Raw genomic sequence first — 20,802 nt, forward strand, 5'->3', positions numbered from 1 at the left:
GTGGGATTTGTTTGGTGTTGTTTATTTCACATTAACGCCGTCAGCCTGACAAACGTGTTGTTTATTTCACATTAACGCCGTCAGCCTGACAAACGTGTTGTTTATTTCACATTAACGCCGTCAGCCTGACAAACGTGTTGTTTATTTCACATTAACGCCGTCAGCCTGACAAACGTGTTGTTTATTTCACATTAACGCCGTCAGCCTGACAAACGTGTTGCTTTTACTAACCTTCCTCCTGCATCTGTGTCTCACCTCTGCATGATCTACTGCCTGTTACTTTGCATGTCATCGTTCATCAGTAAATGTTATAATATCTAAGGCACCGTCACACACTAGGGGGCGCAAATCACACAGATGTCATGTGTAACAGTTCAGTTCAACACAAAAGTTTGCACCCCCTGTTTATACTTGACTGGAATGCAAATGTGGGCGCGGAAATCAGCCAGAATGAGTGGCATTACGCTTCAGAATATATCTCTGTTTCTTTGGGCCTTTATTTTATTTTATTAAAATAGCTTTCACAGTGAAAGCTTACTGTGCTCCGATTAATTTTAAAATATAAAATTAAACTCCTATTAATTCGATTCTGAACGATATCTTCGGCTAATGCACATTCTTGAGATGTTTCAGACGCAAATTTCACAACATCTAAAATCTGCTCTTCTGGTCCAACATTTCCATCTTCCTTTAAGACTCTGCTTCTCCTCCTGAGATGAGTGGAGACCTGGACGGAGACGTGATCGGAGACCTGGGCGGAGACGTGATCGGAGACCTGGGCGGAGACGTGGACGGAGACGTGGGCGGAGACGAGATCGGAGACCTCATGCTGCAAGGTCCAGAGCAATCCCCAATGCTCTCTTGCTATGATGACAGCTTCACTTCACCCAGCAGTGACCAGGAAACATCCCTCTGCACTGTTTCAGGTGAAATCCTGCAAACTCTGCAGTTCATCACAGATCCTTTGGCAGATATTCATATGAAGAGCTTCCAAACCCCTGGACTTTTCATGGACATGTTCACTGAGGACATTTTTCCTAACAATCCAAACGTCCTGGAGGGTTTGCACATTCAGGGGGAGTAGGACAAACCTTCAGCCTTCATTATTTCATTGGCTTCAATTCTCTCTGAAAAATAATCCTGTGCACTTTTTAGTACTTTTTACCTTCTAACGCTGTCCTGTGGTACGTCGTGTACGAGCTGCTGGGGCCAAACCACTGGGGTTAAAAAACTCAGATATACGTAAGAGTGTGTTTCAGTGATTTTCCACTAGATGGTGCAGCTCAGATCAGTAAATAAACCGCATTGATATCTGGAAGAAAAATCTTCTGTGCTTGTGTAACCTATAGGGATGTGGGCGGGGCTAAAAGTCATTGTGTTCGTTTAGTCCGGTTTTTGATTAAAGTAGATTAAAATGGAGTAAAACTGAGAGGTGAAGCTACAGAGGAGAAGATGGACGACGTGCTCTGAGGTCACGAAGTTCTGGATCACCTCAAACTAATCCAGACCTCCACCTACAGTCTACAGGCTCATCTGGTGTGGTTTTAGACAAACGTTCGTTCGTTTGTATCATTAACTAGGGTTGCCACGGTTACCACTGAAAATATCTGAAGCTAGCTTTGGGTTTATCTTTTCTTTCTAAAAACCCTACTCCTGGTGTGTGGACATCATCCACTCAAGAAGAGATCATTAAACCATCACGGTCTGACCATCTCGACGTTAACTCTCCTCCTGCTGAACATGTTCCTCAAGCGGATTCTTGATCAGATGTTCGTCTGTTAGCTTCTGTAGTTATTACACCTAGTGGCCAGAAGTGGGAACTGCACCAAGCACTAAGTGAGGCAGAAGACTTTGCGTGAACGAGATCAAATCGGCGGAACATCGTTTAATATCTGTCAGAGAACCAGATAAAGAGCTGCAGCTCCACCACCAGCATGTCGTGCATGTGACCAGCAGTCAGGTTCGAATCTCATTAAATGTGAGATCTTTTGTGCCCTGAACAAAGCACTAAAACCTCTACATGAAGCACGAAGGTGGCAGCATCGTGTACAGCCTCTCGGTCGCTTAGTAACCGTATAGTAACCCTAGTACCTTATATAGTAACCGTAACCATAGTAACCAGACTGCACCGAAGGAACGGAAACGGAGGAACTGACATGTGGCTGTGACGTGTCACTCCGTAAACGTCACAATGTCAGGACTTTAGAGGCCACGCCGTCGTCCTGACGCCTCTCTTTTCTCTCTCCGTCTTCTCCTGATTACTTTCTGCCTTTTTTTCCCTCTCGTATTATTCTCCCTCACATCCTCATCCTCTTTCCTCTCTCTTGGGTTTTTTTCTTTATTTCTGTTTTTATTTCTCCATCTCTTCTCTTTCTATCATTTTTCAGTTTCTTTTATGTTTCTTTTATCTTCCTTTTTTATTTTGATGCTTTTCTTTCTTTTATTTCCCCTCTCTCTCTCTCTCTCTCTCTCTCTCTCTCTCTCTCTCTCTCTCTCTCTTTCTTTCTTTCTTTCTTTCTTTCTTTCTTTCTTTCTCTCTCTCTCTCTCTCTCTTTCTTCCTTCCTTTCTTTCTTTCTTTCTTTCTTTCTTTCTTTCTTTCTTTCTTTCTTTCTTTCTTTCTTTCTCTCTCTCTCTCTTTCTTTCTTTCTCTCTCTCTTTCTTTCTTTCTTTCTTTCTTTCTTTCTTTCTTTCTTTCTTTCTTTCTTTCTTTCTTTCTTTCTTTCTTCAGTATTTCTTGATGAAAATCTAAACCCTGTTTCATCACAGTTTTCGTCACAGTTTCATTATTAAAATTTGAGTAAATTCAATCTTTCAAATCCCGAAGATTAGAATTTCCTCACAGCATAAAATCCAGATCTTTTTTTTTTAAATGTCTTCCTAATTCTTATTTCTGAGCCCTTCGATGTTCTCCAACCTGAACTGAAAGTGTTTCACTCTGCCTTTGGCTCAGCTCTGGACCTGAGTGTGGAAGTGAGATCTTTGAGGTGATTGATGGAGGTTTTCATCCCTGACTTTCATTTCTAACAGAAAGAGAAATTTGGAAATGTGACATTTTGTCAAACAGAGCAGCACTTTCTAAACTTTATGGATGAAAATTACTGAAAGGCACAAAGTAATATAATGTAATAAGTCTGATGAGTCTGATGTCCTACTTCCACTGAATGTTCTCATGCTGCAAACGTGTTCACATCCTAAAGAAGAAAACTCGTCAATGTGATGCACTTCTGATTTTATGTCCATTGTGTTTTATTCCTCTTTATTTGTCAGAGCCAGTGATGTAGAGATGTAGAGTTTTTATTTTTTTAATATCATCTATTGTTCTGAATGAAGTTCTTCACCCTGGAACCGTCTGTCTTTATTTTCTGAGTGTAAAGATAAATCAGTATGAACTTTGTCCCTCAGTAAACATGTAACCTTTGTAAGAAATAACATTGTGTCAGAGTCGTGATGTCTTCATACTGTTGCAGAGGAAGTGTGTGTGTGTGTGTGTGTGTGTGTGTGTGTGTGTGTGTGTGTGTGTGTGTGTGTGTGTGTGTGTGTGTGTGTGTGTTCAGTACAAGGCACAACTTGTCAAAGAACTGGAATTTATATCGCAATCTTCTCTGTGTGTTTGTCTGCATGTGTGTGTGTGTGTGTGTTTGTCTGCGTGTGTGTGTGTGTTTTTGTCTGCGTGTGTATATGTGTGTGTGTTTGTCTGCGTGTGTATGTGTGTGTGTGTTTGTCTGCGTGTGTGTGTGTGTTTGTCTGCATGTGTGTGTGTCAAAGAAATTATATAAAAATTATAAGAATTAAAAATCTCAATAAAGATTCTATATTAAACGAAGTCAGTGTTTGGTGCTACAATATTTACAGTGGTGTGAAAAAGTCTTGGCCCCCTTCCTGATTTATTTTTTTTGTCACACTTTAATGTTTCAGATCATCAAACAAATTTAAATATTAGACAAAGATAACACGAGTAAACACAACATGGAGTTTTTACATGAAGGTTTTGATTATTAAGGGAAAACTAAATCCAAACCCACACGGCCCTGTGTGAAAAAGTGTTTGCATCCCTGTTACAAAACTGTTGTTTATCACACCTGAGTTTAATGTCTCTAGCTACACCCAGGCCTGATTACTGCCACACCTGTTCACTATCAATACGTCACTTAAATAAAACCTGACTGACAAAGTGAAGCAGATCAAAAGATCCTCAAAAGCTCCACATCTATCATCTATCAGAAAGTAATTGAGATCTATCAGTCTGGAAAAGGTTATAAAGCCATTTCTAAAGCTTTGGGACTCCAGTGAACCACAGTGAGAGCTGTTATACACACATGGGGGAAACATGGAACAGTGGTGAACCTTCACAGGAGTCGCGACCGACCAAAATTACCCCAAGAGATCAGAGACGACCCATACAAGATGTCACAAAAGACCCCACAACAACATCCAAAGAACTGCAGGCCTCAGTTGACTCATTTAAGGTCAGTGTTCATGACTCCACCATAAGGAAGAGACTGGGGCAAAGAGACAAAAACTGCTGCTGAGCAAAAAGAACATAAAGCTCGTCTCTGATCTGCCAGAAAACATCTTGATGATCCCCAAGACTTTGGGGGAAATACTCTGTGCACTGACGAGAGAAAAGCTGGACATTTTAGAAGGTGTGTGTCCCGTTACATCTGGTGTAAAAGTAACACTGCATGTCAGAAACAGAACATCACACCTACAGTAAAACATGGTGGTGGTGGTGGTGGTGGTGTGATGGTCTGGGGCTGTTTTACTGCTTCAGGACGTGGAAGACATGCTGTGATAAATGGAACCATGAATTCTGCTGTCTACAAAAAGTCCTGAAGGACAAAGTGTGACCTTCTGTTTGTGACCTCAAGCTGACGTGAACTTGGGTTCTGCAGCAGGACAACGATCCAAAACACACAGCAAGTCCACCTCTGAATGTGAAGGAGAAACAAAATGAAGACTTTGGAGTGACCGAGTCAAAGTCCTGACCTGAATCCTATTGAGATGCTGTGGCAGGACCTTAAAAAGGTGCTTCATGCTCAAAAACCCTCAAATGTGGCTGAATTACAACAATTCTGTAAAGGCGAGTGACCAAAATCCCCCCCAGCCCCCCCCCCCCCCCCCCCCCCCCCCCCCCCCCAGCCTCAGCTGTAACAGACTCACTGTAAGTTATCACTAACACTTTACTGCAGTTCTTAGGCGTGCTAAGGGTGTAACAACCAGTTATTAGGTTTAGGGGCAAATACTTTTTCACACATGCCCATAAAATTTTGGATTTTGTTTTCCGTTAATAATAAAAACCTTCATGTAAAAACTAGGGATGCACCAATACCACTTTTCTCTTCCGATCCGATCCCGATACCAGAGTTTACCGTTATCGGCCGATCCCGATCCGATACCTGTCTTCTTTTCTACCTTTAAAACTAAAGAATGTAAACAACTCATTTAGTTATTAAGATTTATTTGTTTCTGGTAAAGAAATACAAAAATGTCCTTATTACTGGATGAAAACTGACAACACAAGAAACCTTAATAAAGTATTAATGCAGTAACAAACAGAACATTTAACAGTTAGTGGTATAACAATCTAAACCATATATACTGTAATTATTACATTATATTATTTTCTGAATAAAAGACAATATTTTAAAGTGAATATTATATTAGAACTCTTTAAACAGGATGTAAAGTGTATTAAACAGTAAACCTCACACCCAATGAGCGACATGTTTAACACACTGAGGTAAACAGAAAGGACGCCTGATAAACTTGTCTGTCTGTCGCAGGCGGTTGTGTGACATGTTTACTATAAAATGTATTAGATTTATTTACATTCATGTCATTTAATATATAAGTGTATTTTTCTTATAAGTATAAGCGATAATCTGTGATGTTTGCTGTTCATTAATCAACCACCACAGACACGCCCATGGATCTCAGGAAGCAGCAGCGTGGTCAATGCTGTAGGTAAAACACGGAATGGAGTTTAATTTATTAGGGCATTCCTCAAGCGGAATGGATTCGACTGGCGGCGCTCTGGAATGTGCGATACCCATGGCCACGGGTATCGGATTTGGATCGGTCACGCAGCACCGATACCCGATCCACTCAAAATGCTTGGATCGGTGCCGATACCGATCCGAAATATCGGATCGGTACATCCCTAGTAAAAAAATACATGTTTTGTTTACTTGTGTTATCTTTGACTAATATTTACATTTGTTTGATCTGAAACATTAAAGTGTGACAAACGTGCAAAAAAAAAAAAATCAGGAAGGAGGCTGTAATATTTTTAGGCTTTTGCTAAGAACCAATCATATGTTGTTATATTAGGCACTGTGTCCCTATTGGCTACGGCAGGTGTCAGTCATTCTACGTCAGACGGAGTTAGGAGGTTTTAGGGTTGCACACAGTGCCCACAGGTAGCACCTGCATTCTATGCCCTGCAATAAGTTATTAAATCCTCATCTAAAGAAAATATTCTTTATCAATATTTCAATATTTGAGAAATAACACAATATGGTGTCAGAGTGAACGGATTCTTCTGGAGTCCTGATGCCCACGATGAACTGGGACGCAACAAACCTGCCGGAAGCATAGCGGAAGCAAGTTTCAGCAGCATGCGGAGCTGAGATTCAGCGGACTAGAGCCCTGTGCGAGACTGTTTTTATAAACCCGCACCCGCCCGCTCCTGCTGAATTTCTGACCAGGACCGCCCGTGCCCGCAAGCTACGTGTTCCACTCCCGCCTGCACCCGCAATGTTTCTTGAGAGCTTGTGAAAATTTTGATTGTATACAAATGATCAGACTAATTATTAGTCCAGGTTAATGTCCAGAATAACAGAATTAAACATGATTGCATTTAAATAAGATAAATTAATACTAATGCTAATACTAATCTTCTTCTCAACATCATGTGTTGTCTCCATTCTTATTATTAGGCTACACGCCAAATCCCACCGGGTCCCGAGGATCTCCCGCTAAATTTTCTTCGAACCCTTCGAGCACTCTGTGACTGACTTGCGTCTGCTTGTCAAGGATTGTAATTATGCAAATAGCGACGAGATGGTCCGCGATCGCATTGCTTTCGGGATACATTCACCCAAAGTGAGAGAGAAACCTTTGAATGCAGGCTCTGAATTAACGCTTGAAAAAGCAATAGACATCGCTAGATCTCACGAGTTAGCTCAAGCACAGTTGAAAACCATCTCAAATAGTACGAGTACTCCACGTGAACATGCAGTGCACTCAGTTTTTCGTCACACGCAAAAAGGGGCAATTTCAAAGCAACATAATGCTAAGCACACAAAGAAATACAGTGAGAATCTGCAACACAGAAGTTCAACCTCAGTGCAGACGAAAGGATGCGGTTACTGTGGAAATAATCGATCTCAGTGTCCTGCAAAAGGAAAAGTATGCAAATTATGTGGCAAATTAAACCATTTTGCAAAAGTATGTCGTTCCAACAGTGAGAAACTGTACATGCAATAAGCAAAGGAATCTCAGACCAGACTGAGGAGAGTGATGATGAGCTGTTTATTGATTCAGTCACACAGGGCGGACAAAGCTCAGAGATGGAACAGGCTTTTGTAAACATTAAAGTAGAACAACTCAAAATCAGGTTCAAACTGGACACTGGATCCTCTGCCAACGTCATCTCCATACACGAATATGCCAAGTTGAGTACCCAGTGCACTTTACAGCAGACATCTCGCCTTCTGCTTGGATACGGTGGAGAACGCTTGTCGGTAAAAGGCAAATGTGACCTGAAATGCAAACACAGACACTGAAATTTTACATGGTTGACACAATTGAACCTCCTGTCATAGGTCTAAAGGGCTGCATAGACTTTGGTCTAATTAATGTTGTACTCTCTGTATCAGAAAAACAGATGGAAGTGCCAGTTTTAAAGGAATTCGCAAACGTCTTCAAATGAACTGGACTGTTTCCCGGTGAGTGTACCATACATTTGGACCCACATGCGACCCCAGTATTCCACCCACCTAGACGTATTCCTCTCGCACTACACAGCCGCCTTAAAGATGAGCTTGATAGCATTGAAAAGCAGGATGTTATCAGTAAAGTCACAGAGCCAACTGAATGGGTTAACTCAACGGTTGTAGCAGAAAAACCACTACAGCGGGTATTTTGAGCTCGACAGACTTCACAGCACAACTTCTACCGCTGTTATGCACAAGCTGAAAGCTGCCTTCGCATGACACGGGATCCCAGAGACCGTCATTTCAGATAACGGCCCTCAGTATAGCTCGGGTGAGTTTGAGTCATTTGTTAAAGCATGGAAATTCACACATACCACCACAAGCCCGTACTTTCCGCAAAGTAACGGACTGGCAGAGAAATCTGTGCACACTGCCAAAATGTTGCTGGAAAAGGCAAAGGCTGATAAAAGTGACCCATACCTCAGTCTCCTGGAATATCGCAACTGCCCAGTTGATGGTTTTAAGTCCCCGGCTGTTAATGAGTCGCCGTCTCTGATCAACCCTTCCCAATACCAATCAGCAACTCCTACCTACAACAGCACCAAAAGAGCTATTATGACAGATCAGCTAGACCCTTATCTCAGCTTACGGAAGGACAGGCAGTCAGAGTACAGGAACGAGGGTACTGGAAGCCAGCTACCATCATCAAAGCAGCCAAGGCTGAGAGATCATATCATGTGCGTACGGCTGACGGACAGGAATACCGACAAAACAGACATCACCTCCTGTATGCACCAGAACTGCACAGTAGTGACACTAATCAGGCTTTAAGTCAATCAATCAATCAATCAAATTTTATTTATAGAGCACCTTACAACTGCCAAAAGGAGCACAAGGTGCTTTCCAGTAAAACAACAATAAAAAAACAAAATAAATAGAATCAATAAGAACACAATGAACCATAAAATAGCAGTTGAAACCGGGTCTATGCGTTAAAAGCTTGTATGAATAAATATGTCTTCAACTGCGATTTAAAAACACTCAGCACAGTGATGGATCGTAAATGTGCTGGAAGTGCGTTCCACAGCTTTGGTCCCTTGATGGCAAATGACCGGCCTCCAAACTTCTCATAATTGTATTTGGGAATGACCAGAGAGGTATGTCCAGAGGAGCGGAGAGATCTGGCTGGTTGGTAGACCTTTATTAATTCTGTGAGATAGGCTGGGGCCAGACCATTGATGGCCTTGAACACACAGAGAAGGACCTTATACTCCACCCTAAACCGCACCGGAAGCCAGTGAAGCGAGTGGAGGACAGGGGTGATGTGTGAGTGTTTGGAGGTGTTGGAGAGAAGACGTGCTGCCGCATTTTGTACTATTTGAAGCCGATTGAGAAGTGATTGATTAAGTCCAGTGTAGAGAGCATTACAGTAGTCAATCCTTGAGCTGATGAAGGCATGTATAGCTTTTTCAAGGTCAGCTTGAGACAAGAATGATTTTACCTTGCTGAGTAGTCTTAACTGGTAAAAGCTCGCCTTCACTACTGCACTGATTTGCTTATCGAAATGCATTCCCTTGTCAAAAATAACACCCAGGTTACGCACGGTAGGAGCAAACTGAGGTGTTAGAGAACCAAAACTAAGAGAACTGCTGGAGGAATCTGGGCTAAACAGGATGTACTCAGTCTTTTCTTCATTCAGATGAAGGAAGTTCTGGGAAAGCCACTGTTTGATATCCTGAAGGCAATTATGGAGAGGGTCCAATGCAGAAAGATTACTCAAAATCACAGGAAGATAGATCTGGAGGTCGTCAGCATAGAAATGAAATTGAACATTGTGATTGGAGATGAGTTGACCAAGTGGCAGCATGTAGAGTGAGAACAGAGTAGGACCAAGAATAGAGCCTTGAGGCACACCAGATGATAGAGGAGCAACCGAGGAAGAATAGTCATTAAGCATTACTGAAAAGGTTCTGTTAGTGAGGTATGATGAGAACCAATTTAGCACTGCACCCTGCAGACCAACAACATGTTGAAGACGAGAGATGAGGATGGCATGATCCACGGTGTCAAATGCAGCGGTTAGGTCCAGTAATACCAAAACCACAGAGCTTTTCCCATCCAGGGCTCTAAGAATGTCATTATGGACCCTCAATAGCGCTGATTCAGTGCTATGTCTTGACCTGAAACCGGACTGAAAAGTATCACCAATGCCGTGCAGTTGTAGGTGAGACTGCAGCTGTGCGGAAACAAGCTTCTCCATCAACTTAGACAGAAATGACAGGTTAGATATAGGACGGAAGTTGGAGAATATGGAGGGATCAAGGTTGGGTTTCTTGAGCAGTGGTCTCACAATAGCGTGTTTGAGAGCAGCGGGAACAGTACCCACCCTAAAACAGCTGTTTATGAAGGGGACAAGGATGGGACCTATGATGTCGACCGTCTCCTTCAAAATCCTGGCAGGAACAGCGTCTAGGGGGCAGGTGGTAGGCTTCAACTCGTGGATAGCTTTTTTCAGGTCCGCCAGAGTAACTGCATCAAAGTTCTCTAGCACACATTGCGCCGCACGAGTGGACATGGCAACAGTGGGGACTTGTGTAATGGTTTGCCTAACAAACAAAACCTTGTCCAAAAAATGTTGCTTGAATGCGTTGCATATGTTTACAGATACGTCATTCAGTGCGACAGACACCGGATTTATAACAGAATTGATAGTGCTGAATAAAATTCCAGGGCGGTGGCTATTGTTATTGATGAGAGCAGAAAGGTACTGTCCTTTAGCTTCCTTCAGTGCACTCTGATAGGTGGCAAGACTGTCTCTGAACATCTCCAGAGACACCTGCAACCTATCCTTCTTCCATTTTCGCTCAGCCTGTCTACACCGGCGCCTGAGGGCCCGAGTTGTATCATTGAGCCAGGGGTCCAATGTACCATTGGTCGATTTAACCTTGTAGGGCGCAACAGAGTCCATAATCCGGGAGCAGGTGGTATGGAAGGAGGCGAGGAAACGTTCCGGGCAAAGAGACGATGCCAATTCAGCAGTAGAGGCGAGATCAGAAACAGAGAAAGCAGCAGCAAAGTCATCGACTGTAGATGAGGTAATAATGCGACGGCGATGGGGGGCAGTAGACGTTGGTGCAGGTGGAACAGCACAAATGTCAAACCGTATGAGAGAATGGTCAGAGATGGGAAAATCCATGACCTCACAGGTTGACACAATCACCCCACGAGAGATAATAAGGTCAAGGGTGTGACCTAACCTATGGGTGGGACAGGAAATGGACTGAGCCAGATCTAATGAGTCTAAAAGTGCCTTAAGTTCATTAGCAGGTTTATCAGAGGGGCAGCAAACATGAATGTTAAAGTCACCACAGATTAGAATGTTGTCAAACTTTGCTAGAAACTCTGTTAGAAACTCTGAGAACTCAATTAAAAAATATTTATTTAATTTGGGCGGCCGGTAGATTACTGCACATAAGATCGGACAGGGTAGTGTAAGCACAAATACTTGTGATTCAAAACTGGAATACCCTCTAGTGGACAACTGGCGGCACTTCAGGGACTGTCTATGTAAGGTGGCTATCCCCCCGCCCCTACCCGTTTGCCGCGGCGTGTTTAGGTAAAGGTAACCAAAGGGGAGGATTTCCGAAAAGGCACTGACGTCACCTGGGGGAAGCCAAGTTTCTGTGAGGAAAAACAGATCCAGATTGTGGGAGGAAATGACATCATTGAGGATAAATGTTTTGTTATTGAGCGATCTGGTGTTACAAAGTGCCATGCGGAACGTGGACAAGTTGACAGGCGACGATGTCACACGAGGAATTGGATGGAGATTTCCTTTGGCACAACCCCGAGTGGATGTTTCAGCTCGACGGAGACGCGGAAACGGAACGCCAGTGTTGGAGCCAACCAGCCGAAGCCATCGATAGCATTCCCGCGATCTTCTAGCATTGTCACATCCTGGTTGATCTTGACCTCTCGGAGACGAAGGATCCAGGTGTGTCCTCAGCCTGACATGTAACCCGCCTCTCCGACCGCGTCTTCTGCGGCGCCTCCTGCCTGGTAGCAAACAGACAGGGCGTCTCAGGAAAGGAGGAATAAATGTCAACAGTGGCGGTGGTGGTTTAAAGGACTGGGTATTTAAGAGGTGATTCGTTGTACAAAGCAGTTCCATCAGCAAGGTGCGATCATACACAATTAACGATGAGACAGTAGCAAAATCAAACATGAAAAAACAGAGGAGCAAGTGGCAGGCCAAACACAGCGGCGCCATCTTGTTTGGATCATCATGCAATTAATAATTATTAAGTGATGCTGAGCCTTGTACAACATCTGGAAATGACATCTCAGATACACCTGGGCACGCAGATATTTTTTCCAAACCCACCATTTACAAAACCAGATTTGGACGACAGATAAAACCCAGAGATATTCTGGATTTGTGAATGTACCAGGGTGTAGGCGGATCAATGCCCTTTTCAATCGGAGAACGTACACTGTTCATTATAGTCGTATATGTAAATGCTCTCAATATGTTAGCACTGGTCATTGTTTACATTTACATTTACATTTACATCATTTGGCAGACGCCCTTATCCAGAGCGACGTACATAAGTGCTTAAATCTCTAACACTGAATACATTAATGCTGGTTCACTAGGTTACATACTTAAGATACCATGAGTTTAAAACATTTGTTCAAAGTTACAATGAAAAAGTGTCAAAGGTGGGTTTTTTTTTTTTTTTTTTTTTTTTTAAATGCAAAAGATAAGGAAAGAAGTGCTAGTTGAAGTGCTTCCTGAATAAGTAGGTCTTCAACCGCCGCTTGAAACCGCCGCATTGTTCACACTAATTGTATTCTGGGTACTTAATAGTTGAATGTTTTTTTGTATTTGAATAGTAATGTTTTGTCATCTAGAAAAAGGGGGCTGTAAGAACCAATCATATTATTACACATTGTTATATTAGGCACCGTGTTCCTATTGGCTACGGCAGGTGTCAGTCATTCTACATCAGACGGAGTTAGGAAGTTTTAGGGTTGCACACTGTGGCTACAGGTAGCACCTGCATTCTATGTCCTGATAAGTTATTAAATCCTCATCTAAAGAAAATACCGTGTGTTGGGTCATCAATATTTGAGAAATAACACAACAGGAACCAAGAATTTTTCACACCACTGTATAATCTAAACTATTACTGACTATTCAGATCAGTGTGTGCAGTTAAATTAGGACATTTTTACTGAGCATCTGAACATTTTCTATAACATTATTTTATTTATAATGTTTTTGTGAAGTAAAGTTTTGGGGGACCCTAACGCTAGGTTTATGTACTGACTTAATAATGCAGAAGTCATCAAACAAAACCTCTACTACAAATAGGTGGCCTAAGACATCTGCACAGTTCCGTAGGTCTATAACGCATTATAACTGAGCTTATATTAGCAATCATGTTGAACACACTCCACTATTCCTCATTATAAATCATCTGTAAGTCACAAGCTGATGATTTACTGAATGATTGTAAAATAATATTCATTATAAAACAAACTGAGAAATTATACATTAAAATAAAAGCACAAAATTTTATAAGTACAGTTATAATAATAATCTATAAATATGGGCTTCATCAAATATTTTAGCATTGCTTCCTTTTTATAATAATAATAATAATAATACTATTAATAATTATAATCATAACAACAACAACAACAATAATAATAATAATAATAATAATAATAATAATAATAATAATAATAATAATAATACTATTAATAATTATAATCATAACAACAACAACAACAATAATAATAATAATAATAATAATAATAATAATAATAATAATAATAATAATAATAATAAGTTATCTCTGGCACTGCATATCTGTATCTGTGTGTTTATTGTATTCGACTTATTACTAAAATAATTAAATTATTGCAGCCCTAAAATGGTCCACTTCTTTTTAAAAGATGAAATATCACTTTATTACTTGCAATAATTATTAAATAAGTAATTGCCAGAGATACTTGCAACTAATAATTACCATAATACAAATAATTATAAGCACATTATTTATAATAATCTATGAATATGGGAGGAATTTCAAAGTGATTTTTTTTGTATTTGTACTAGATTTAATTTATTAGAAATGTACAGACTTCAAATACACACAGTAAAGATACACAATACTTAGATAAAGATACACAATACTTAGATAAAGACACACAATACTTAGATAAAGATACACAAGTCTCAGAAATAGATGCTTTAGTTTACACTTAATCACGTCTTTATCTTCATTTCTCTAATAGTTTCTCTAATAGTTAGTAAATACACCAATTTAAAACTAGCTGGTGTTTATTTTCAGTCACTGACAGTCTTGGTGTAAAACATTCTGTCAAGCTCAAGTTATCAGTTTAGCTTTGTGCGTCAATAGCATTGCCCAGTATTAGTTATGGTTAATTAGAGTCTTTGCAGGTTGATGCAAGTTCCCTTCACTGCAGAACCAAAGGGAGTGGAGTAGGACCTGATCCTGCAGCTTGTATTTTAATAGAGTTGAACTAAAAGTCCAGAGGGTGAAGTCAGACCTGCTCCTTGATGCTACCTGCTCGGTTTGATTCACATCCTTGTTCTTTGGCACAGTTAAACCAAGAGCCCTGGAGGTGGAGTCAGACTTAAACCAGATCCTGATGTCCTTTAGCGCTTTTTCCATAATCGCATTATTGGCCATGCTGCTTTGGCTAGTAGGTCTTGATAGGCCTGGTTAAACTGGCGGTTCATGGCTGCATACAGCAATGGGTTGATGCAGCTGTTAAGCCATGTGAGGTTTGCACAGAACATGTGGACCACCTGTGGAGCTTGGCTCTTTTTATCCGCAATGTTAAGGAGCAGAAAAGGGGCGAAGCATCCTACAAAGCATAGGAAGACAGTGAAGCACATCCGGGTTACACGTTTAAACTCGTTGTCTTCTCCTGAGGATGTTGCTTGTGGTGGTGCTGCAGCTGGAACTGGAGCTGCAGCTTTGGGGGAATCTTTCTTGACCTTTGATGCCACATTAACAGTCTTGCTGACGCTGGAAATAGCTTGAGGCTCATTCACATTGGTCTTGCTGTGGTGTATCTCGACACCTTGCTCACTGACTTCACTGCTCTGAGTTGCTGCGGTTCCGATACCAATCCCACTATCATCCCCATCCGTGCCTTCGGGCTCCAGATGTTTGCGCCTTGAGGAACGTCGACTTGGCCTGTATTTGATCAGTGCCTTTGCAGCAACACGCACTTTGCGGTAGATCAAAAAGTAGAAAAGACCAACAAAACCCAAACCAAGGAAGAAATAAATAAATAGCAGGATGGTAGTGTAAGGGCGACCTCTGATGCGGTGGAAGCTGCAGGTGCAGACCTGAGGTGCAAAGACGTAGACAGGCCACAGAGGGGCAAAGCTGGCAAGACCAAGTGCCCAGGAGCTCAGAAGGAGCACAGCAATGCCCTTGTGAGACAACAGCAGCTGTGCCACTCGTGAATTCCGATGAGCAACCACTAGGTATCGACTCACAGCAATGAGACACAAAGAGATAATTGACACGCTGTTGGACAGGAAAAGGAGGAGCCCGAACATTTGACACCAGGTAGCTCCGCCCCTCCAGCGCAGGTGCAGATAGGAGTCAACGCTCACCGGCTGCAGAATGGTGCAGTACAGGATGTCGGCCAGCGCCAGGTTCACGATGAGTACGTTGAAGCGAGTGCGCAGACGGGCATCAGTGGCAAACGCTAGAACTGTCAGGACGTTCCCCAAGGTTCCCACCACTGTCACCAAACAGCCCCAAAACACACCGAAGTAGCGGTAACCTTCCACCGAGGGGGCGGCGCAGGAAAACGAATCATTGTCATAGAGATCTGTGCTGTTGAACAACATCCTGGTGGAAGAAACAGAAGAAACGTTAACGGTAGATTTTTAGGAAATAAAAGACAAATTTGAAAATTTATTTTTTGTTAAAGGAACTTAAATGTTTAAAAAAATTCAACTTAGGTTTAACTCAGTTCCATAAAACTTTATTTATTTCACATGAAAGCTCATTATCAGAATGTCCTAAAATTCAGAATGTTCATAAAAATGGCGCTAACATTTTTTAAAAATAGTTTTTGATCAAGAAAGGCACTGTTTTAGAGAAGTGCCAGATCAGAGGATACGGTGTTGGACTGCTGATTGTAACAACAACCGAGATGCTCCTTTTGGGCCCTTGAGCAAGGCCCTTAATCCTCTGTTATTTAGCTGCATAAGATGAGATAAATGTCGCTCTGAATAAGGAGACTGTAAATGTACAAAGTGTCTAATGCCCATTTTCCCACCGAGGCAGTTCGAGTGCAGGTTCGGAGCCTAATTTAGAACCAGTTCTTTCTGCTTCGTCCGCCAAAGCACCGGCTCTGAACCAGGAAAAGTGGTTCTTAAGTAGCACCAAAACGTTGCTGGTCTAGACTTAAGAACCGCTTGCGTCAGGAGCTGGGGGTGGGGCTGGGGGCGGGGCTACTGTTAGCGCATTTGATAATGTACCTTAAGTATACTAATGTTTAATACACTTTTACTTTACCGCGATATGATACATTATCAGCACACATGATAGTAGGTAGCTACATGCTAATTTTTTTCTGTGTTAACGATAAAATAACGTTATGTACTTTATCGATCACAACCTCCGTTTATACAGATTACACGGAGCCGCACGTACACGTTTTATTCGCCACGTTTGGATGCCGATGTAGGTTCACAAAGCCATGAGCATTAACAGTAAAGCGACATCCGCCATTGTTGTCGTGTTTGTGTTTGCCGCTGCTGCGCTAACGTCGCTGGGACACGTGACACGTATACAGTGACGTCACACTCGGCGCTGTGATGCTCTCTAGCTGGTGGAAAGGCGAACCGGTTCTTAGAAGGTTCACCAGTGGAACCAACTTTGAACCAGCACCAGCACTAGCTCTAAACCAGCACCCGGTTCTTTCCGGTGGAAAAGGGGCATAATGTAATTTAGAGCTACAGTCAAACAAATATAAAAGACTAATGTTCACTCGTCTAATAAAAAATTTCTTTAAGCGTTTGTTGAGTAATTAAAGTTTTCATTATTGATTTTTGTTATAGCAAAGTCCCATTAACAGGTCTAGTTCTAACATTGTCTAAAGTTACGATACAGAGGAGCGTAAATCAGGACCAGAACCTCCACTGGAGATTAGATCATATGGTGGATTTTCAGTATCAGGTTCATCTGATTGTTTTAGATTGTTCTTCTTGTTGCTCTTTAAAACTGCGCTGTGGCTTAAACACCTCTCACTCTCAAATATTTACCCTCTTCCTCTCTCTCTCTTTTTATGGCACTGAAACTGTTTCTCGGAAAAAAGCGGGTGTGAGCTTTTTTTTTTGGTATCAAGAAGCTCAGAACTCTAAGAACCCTTGGAGAACCCTTTGTGAAACACGTTGTTGTGTTTGTGGGACAAACTCGAGAACCCGCCAGGAACTTATCAACATTATCTTCTGACAAACAAACAAACAAACAAACAAACAAACAAACAAATAAATAAGAATTTTTTGCTATTTTGATCTAAATGCTAAAAGCAGCACAAATTACAAAAAAAATATCTTAGATTAAAATTGTATTGTTTTATCATCAATTTCTTGCATTTGCTATAATCGGCTCTGCGCTATAGACGTGTACGATACTGTCGCCATGGCAACATTTACACGGCCGAACGCCGTTTAATCGTATGGATGATCACGACAATTAGCTGCAATAGAAATGCTAAGCAGGCGAAGGTGGAGACGCTACTGTGGCTGAAATGGGTTTTTCTAATCCACCCTGAAAATCACCTGGTTTCAATATCTGATTGGTGGGAGTGGCCACCTGAGTACAGGTGTGAATGGGGTGTCGGGGGTCGGGGTGAATACACGGGGTAATTGTATCGTCTCAGATCGTTTTCCCAGTGAATCTGTAAACTAAAGCAGTATAAACACTGAGATTACACAGAAGTATAAAGTGTTCGCAGAAGCTGACCTACAAACACAAAGCTGAATCTGTAATATTACATTTAAAGAAAAAAAGTTTTTTTTTTTTGGTATCAAGAAGCTCAGAACTCTAAGAACCCTTGGAGAACCCTTTGTGAAACATGTTGTTGTGTTTGTGGGACAAACTCGAGAACCCGTCAGGAACTTATCAACATTTATCTTCTGAGGCAGGTTCTTTAAGGGGTTAATGGGATAATAAAGAAGCAAAGAACCTTTGAAGAACCTAAAGTAGAAAGATAAATGCCTTGGGCTTCTCAGGATATTTTAGGGTTCTTATTTAAGCTAAGAGAACCTTATCTGATAGGATAACACTCAGTCGTACGGTTCTGCACAGACTCTTTAAGGTTTCTCTCGGAGGAACGACTGAAGAAAGTGTTCAGTACAAACTTCAGATTATTTTCTTTTTTTTAACACCTAGAACCTGTGTTTTTGCACTTCATGGGGCACTCACTTTTAGCTATACGACATATTATGAAACAGACAATAAAGCAAGAACATGAAGAATGAGATTAATTGATTTTACCTTCAGCTCCGGGTCTCTTCGTCTCTGTGTGTGAGTCTCTCTCCCTTCACCTTCTGTTAACTCGTCTGTCTCTCTCTGTGATTCACTGTTCACTGCTCTTATCTCCTCCCACTCGTCTTAGTTCATAAAATACTGAGGTTTGTGTGTGTGTGTGTGTGTGTGTGTGTGTGTGTGTGTGTGTGTGTGTGTGTGTGTGTGTGTGTGTGTACATACTCTACTTCTGTTTCTCAATACTGGATTGTCTTGTTGAAAAAATAACCCATTTAGAAAGAATGACTTTTCCCGGCATGACCGGAGGGTGAACATTTATAAACCCAGAGCAGCCTGTGAAGAACCAGGAAAGAACCCAGAAGAGATTGGTTCTGCTTTGCGTATCAGAATAGTGTGTAGCTAATAAACAGTTAATAAAAGAAGTTCTAATATTAACCCTTTCTTCTGTGGCTTTACTGTCAGCAGCGTTGTGAGGAAGTTCCTCAGATGTTTCAAATCCATGTTACTTCATTTTTCCTCTTTTTTTTGCTAGATCTCGATTTTGTGGTTGCACAAATTGTTTTCATGACGAGATTTTAGGATATGACGAGTCCAGTGATGTTACCTGCGGTTAGCTAGTTGGCCTATAACATTTTTATTGATTATTTTTTATTTGATTAGCAATAATTAGTTGCTAATTAGTCCCACAGACTGCTCTCTCTGCTCCCCTCGGGGAGACGTCTCCTCAGCATCCGATCCCACACCAGTCGACTGAGGGATAGATTTTTCCCTCAAGCTATCAGACTAATTAACAGCCATAACTAACACAGCGTACAGCATACTCCCACAACATGGTATGCTACACACTGCACTTTAACTTCAACAGTTCAACACTGGACTACACACACACACACACACACACACACACACACACACACACACACACACACACACACACACACACACACACACACTGCATTTATACTGCATTTATACACACTGGACTACACACACACACACACACACACACACACACACACACACACACACACACACACACACACACACACACACACACTGCATTTATACTGCATTTATACACACTGGACTACACACACACACACACACACACAAACATGCACACTGCATTTATACTGCATTTATACACACTGGACTACACACACACACACACACACACACACACACACACACACACACACACACACACACACACACACACACACACACACACACACACTGCATTTATACTGCATTTATAGACACTGGACTACACACACACACACACACACACACACACACACACACACACACACACACACACACACACACACACACACCATTTATAATTGTATTGTCTCAGAATTTTTTTCCCAGTGAATCGGTAAACTAAAGCAGTATAAACACTGAGATTACACAGAAGTATAAAGTGTTCTCAGAAGCTGAATTACAAACACATCCTGTTCACAAAAAGAAAAGGTTTTAATTTCAGACCATCCACCAAAAAGTGTCTTATTTATTTCTCTTTTTCTCTTGCAGTTTAAATTACATACTTATTTAAGGTAACTCACAGTGTTCTCACAGTGGCGTCGTGCTAAGATCTTCCAGGTCTCTGGGAGTCAGAAGTTATGAGTTATAGCTGAATGCAACATTTATTCAGGTGATGTAATGCAGGGCTCTCAGGTGTTGAAGACAGGCGAGAGTGACATATTTTACACATTAAATATTAAATTATACAATATAGTGCTGGTGGATTTATTTTTTTTTTTAGCCTTATTTTTTCTGAGATGTAATTTATGATAAATTCATTATTTTATAAAATGTCATAAAACCGGGGCCCCTGGCACCATCTCGGGGCCCCCAGTTTAAGAACCACTGGCCTAGACTGAGCAGGTGTGGTCAGTGAAGTTTTGATTGGCTGATCAGTGTCGGGCTCGACTACGAACTCCAGTGGAGACACGCTTGGTTCCTGCCCGGTTCCATAGAGACGGCGGTGCGGACTGATACGTTTTGGGTGCTGCGGCTTATTAAATATATGATAAACAGTCCGTTTTTCTGCGTGAGAAATACGATGTGTGGACGGAGAGCTGGAGAAAAGACCGACATGACGGACTGTCACGTTAATGCGTCATACCTGTAGCCCTGACAATGTATAGAGAAGTTTGATGGATGTGTGAAAGAGGAAAAGACGGCATCTTCCTCTTATCATCTACTGTACACACGCACGCACACACACACACACCCACACACACACACACACATACACACACACATCCACACACAAAAGGACTTTTAAACAAAAACAGGGTTC

General features: G+C 41.6%; 2 protein-coding genes and 1 long non-coding RNA gene across 4 annotated transcripts in view; 1 reads left to right on the forward strand and 2 right to left on the reverse strand.

Moving 5' to 3' along the window:
* stat2 (signal transducer and activator of transcription 2) overlaps window positions 1-1,747 on the forward strand; it is a 15,134-nt gene extending 13,387 nt beyond the window's left edge. The window contains exon 23 of one of the 2 annotated variants that reach the window (XM_047813552.1): window positions 696-1,139. In XM_047813552.1, coding sequence (XP_047669508.1) covers window positions 696-714 — 19 coding nt within the window. In that variant the 3' untranslated portion in view covers window positions 715-1,139. Of the gene's footprint in view, window positions 1-695 lie in introns of both variants that reach the window. The other variant, XM_047813551.1, reaches the window with a different exon arrangement.
* Window positions 1,748-7,515: 5,768 nt separating this feature from the next.
* On the reverse strand, window positions 7,516-8,765 carry LOC113660520. The gene is made up of 2 exons (XR_003444819.2): window positions 8,419-8,765; window positions 7,516-7,764 (listed from the first exon to the last, which is right to left on the reverse strand). It is a non-coding gene; the product is annotated as an uncharacterized LOC113660520 (long non-coding RNA).
* A 5,268-nt stretch (window positions 8,766-14,033) lies between these two features.
* Window positions 14,034-18,659, reverse strand: gpr84 (G protein-coupled receptor 84). Its single transcript, XM_027174118.2, has 2 exons — window positions 18,504-18,659; window positions 14,034-15,845 (listed from the first exon to the last, which is right to left on the reverse strand). Exon 2 carries the CDS (start codon window positions 15,842-15,844, stop codon window positions 14,630-14,632), a length of 1,215 nt encoding a protein of 404 aa, XP_027029919.2. The 5' UTR covers window position 15,845; window positions 18,504-18,659; the 3' UTR covers window positions 14,034-14,629.
* Between the last annotated feature and the right edge of the window lie 2,143 nt (window positions 18,660-20,802).

Source organism: Tachysurus fulvidraco, chromosome 5, assembly GCF_022655615.1.
Source record: "Tachysurus fulvidraco isolate hzauxx_2018 chromosome 5, HZAU_PFXX_2.0, whole genome shotgun sequence".
NCBI classification, from domain to species: Eukaryota; Metazoa; Chordata; class Actinopteri; order Siluriformes; family Bagridae; genus Tachysurus; species Tachysurus fulvidraco.

What these genes read in the sequence shown, in the direction of transcription:
- gpr84 (XM_027174118.2), bottom strand. Translation starts at nt 15,844, where the DNA reads ATGTTGTTCAACAGCACAGATCTCTATGACAATGATTCGTTTTCCTGC.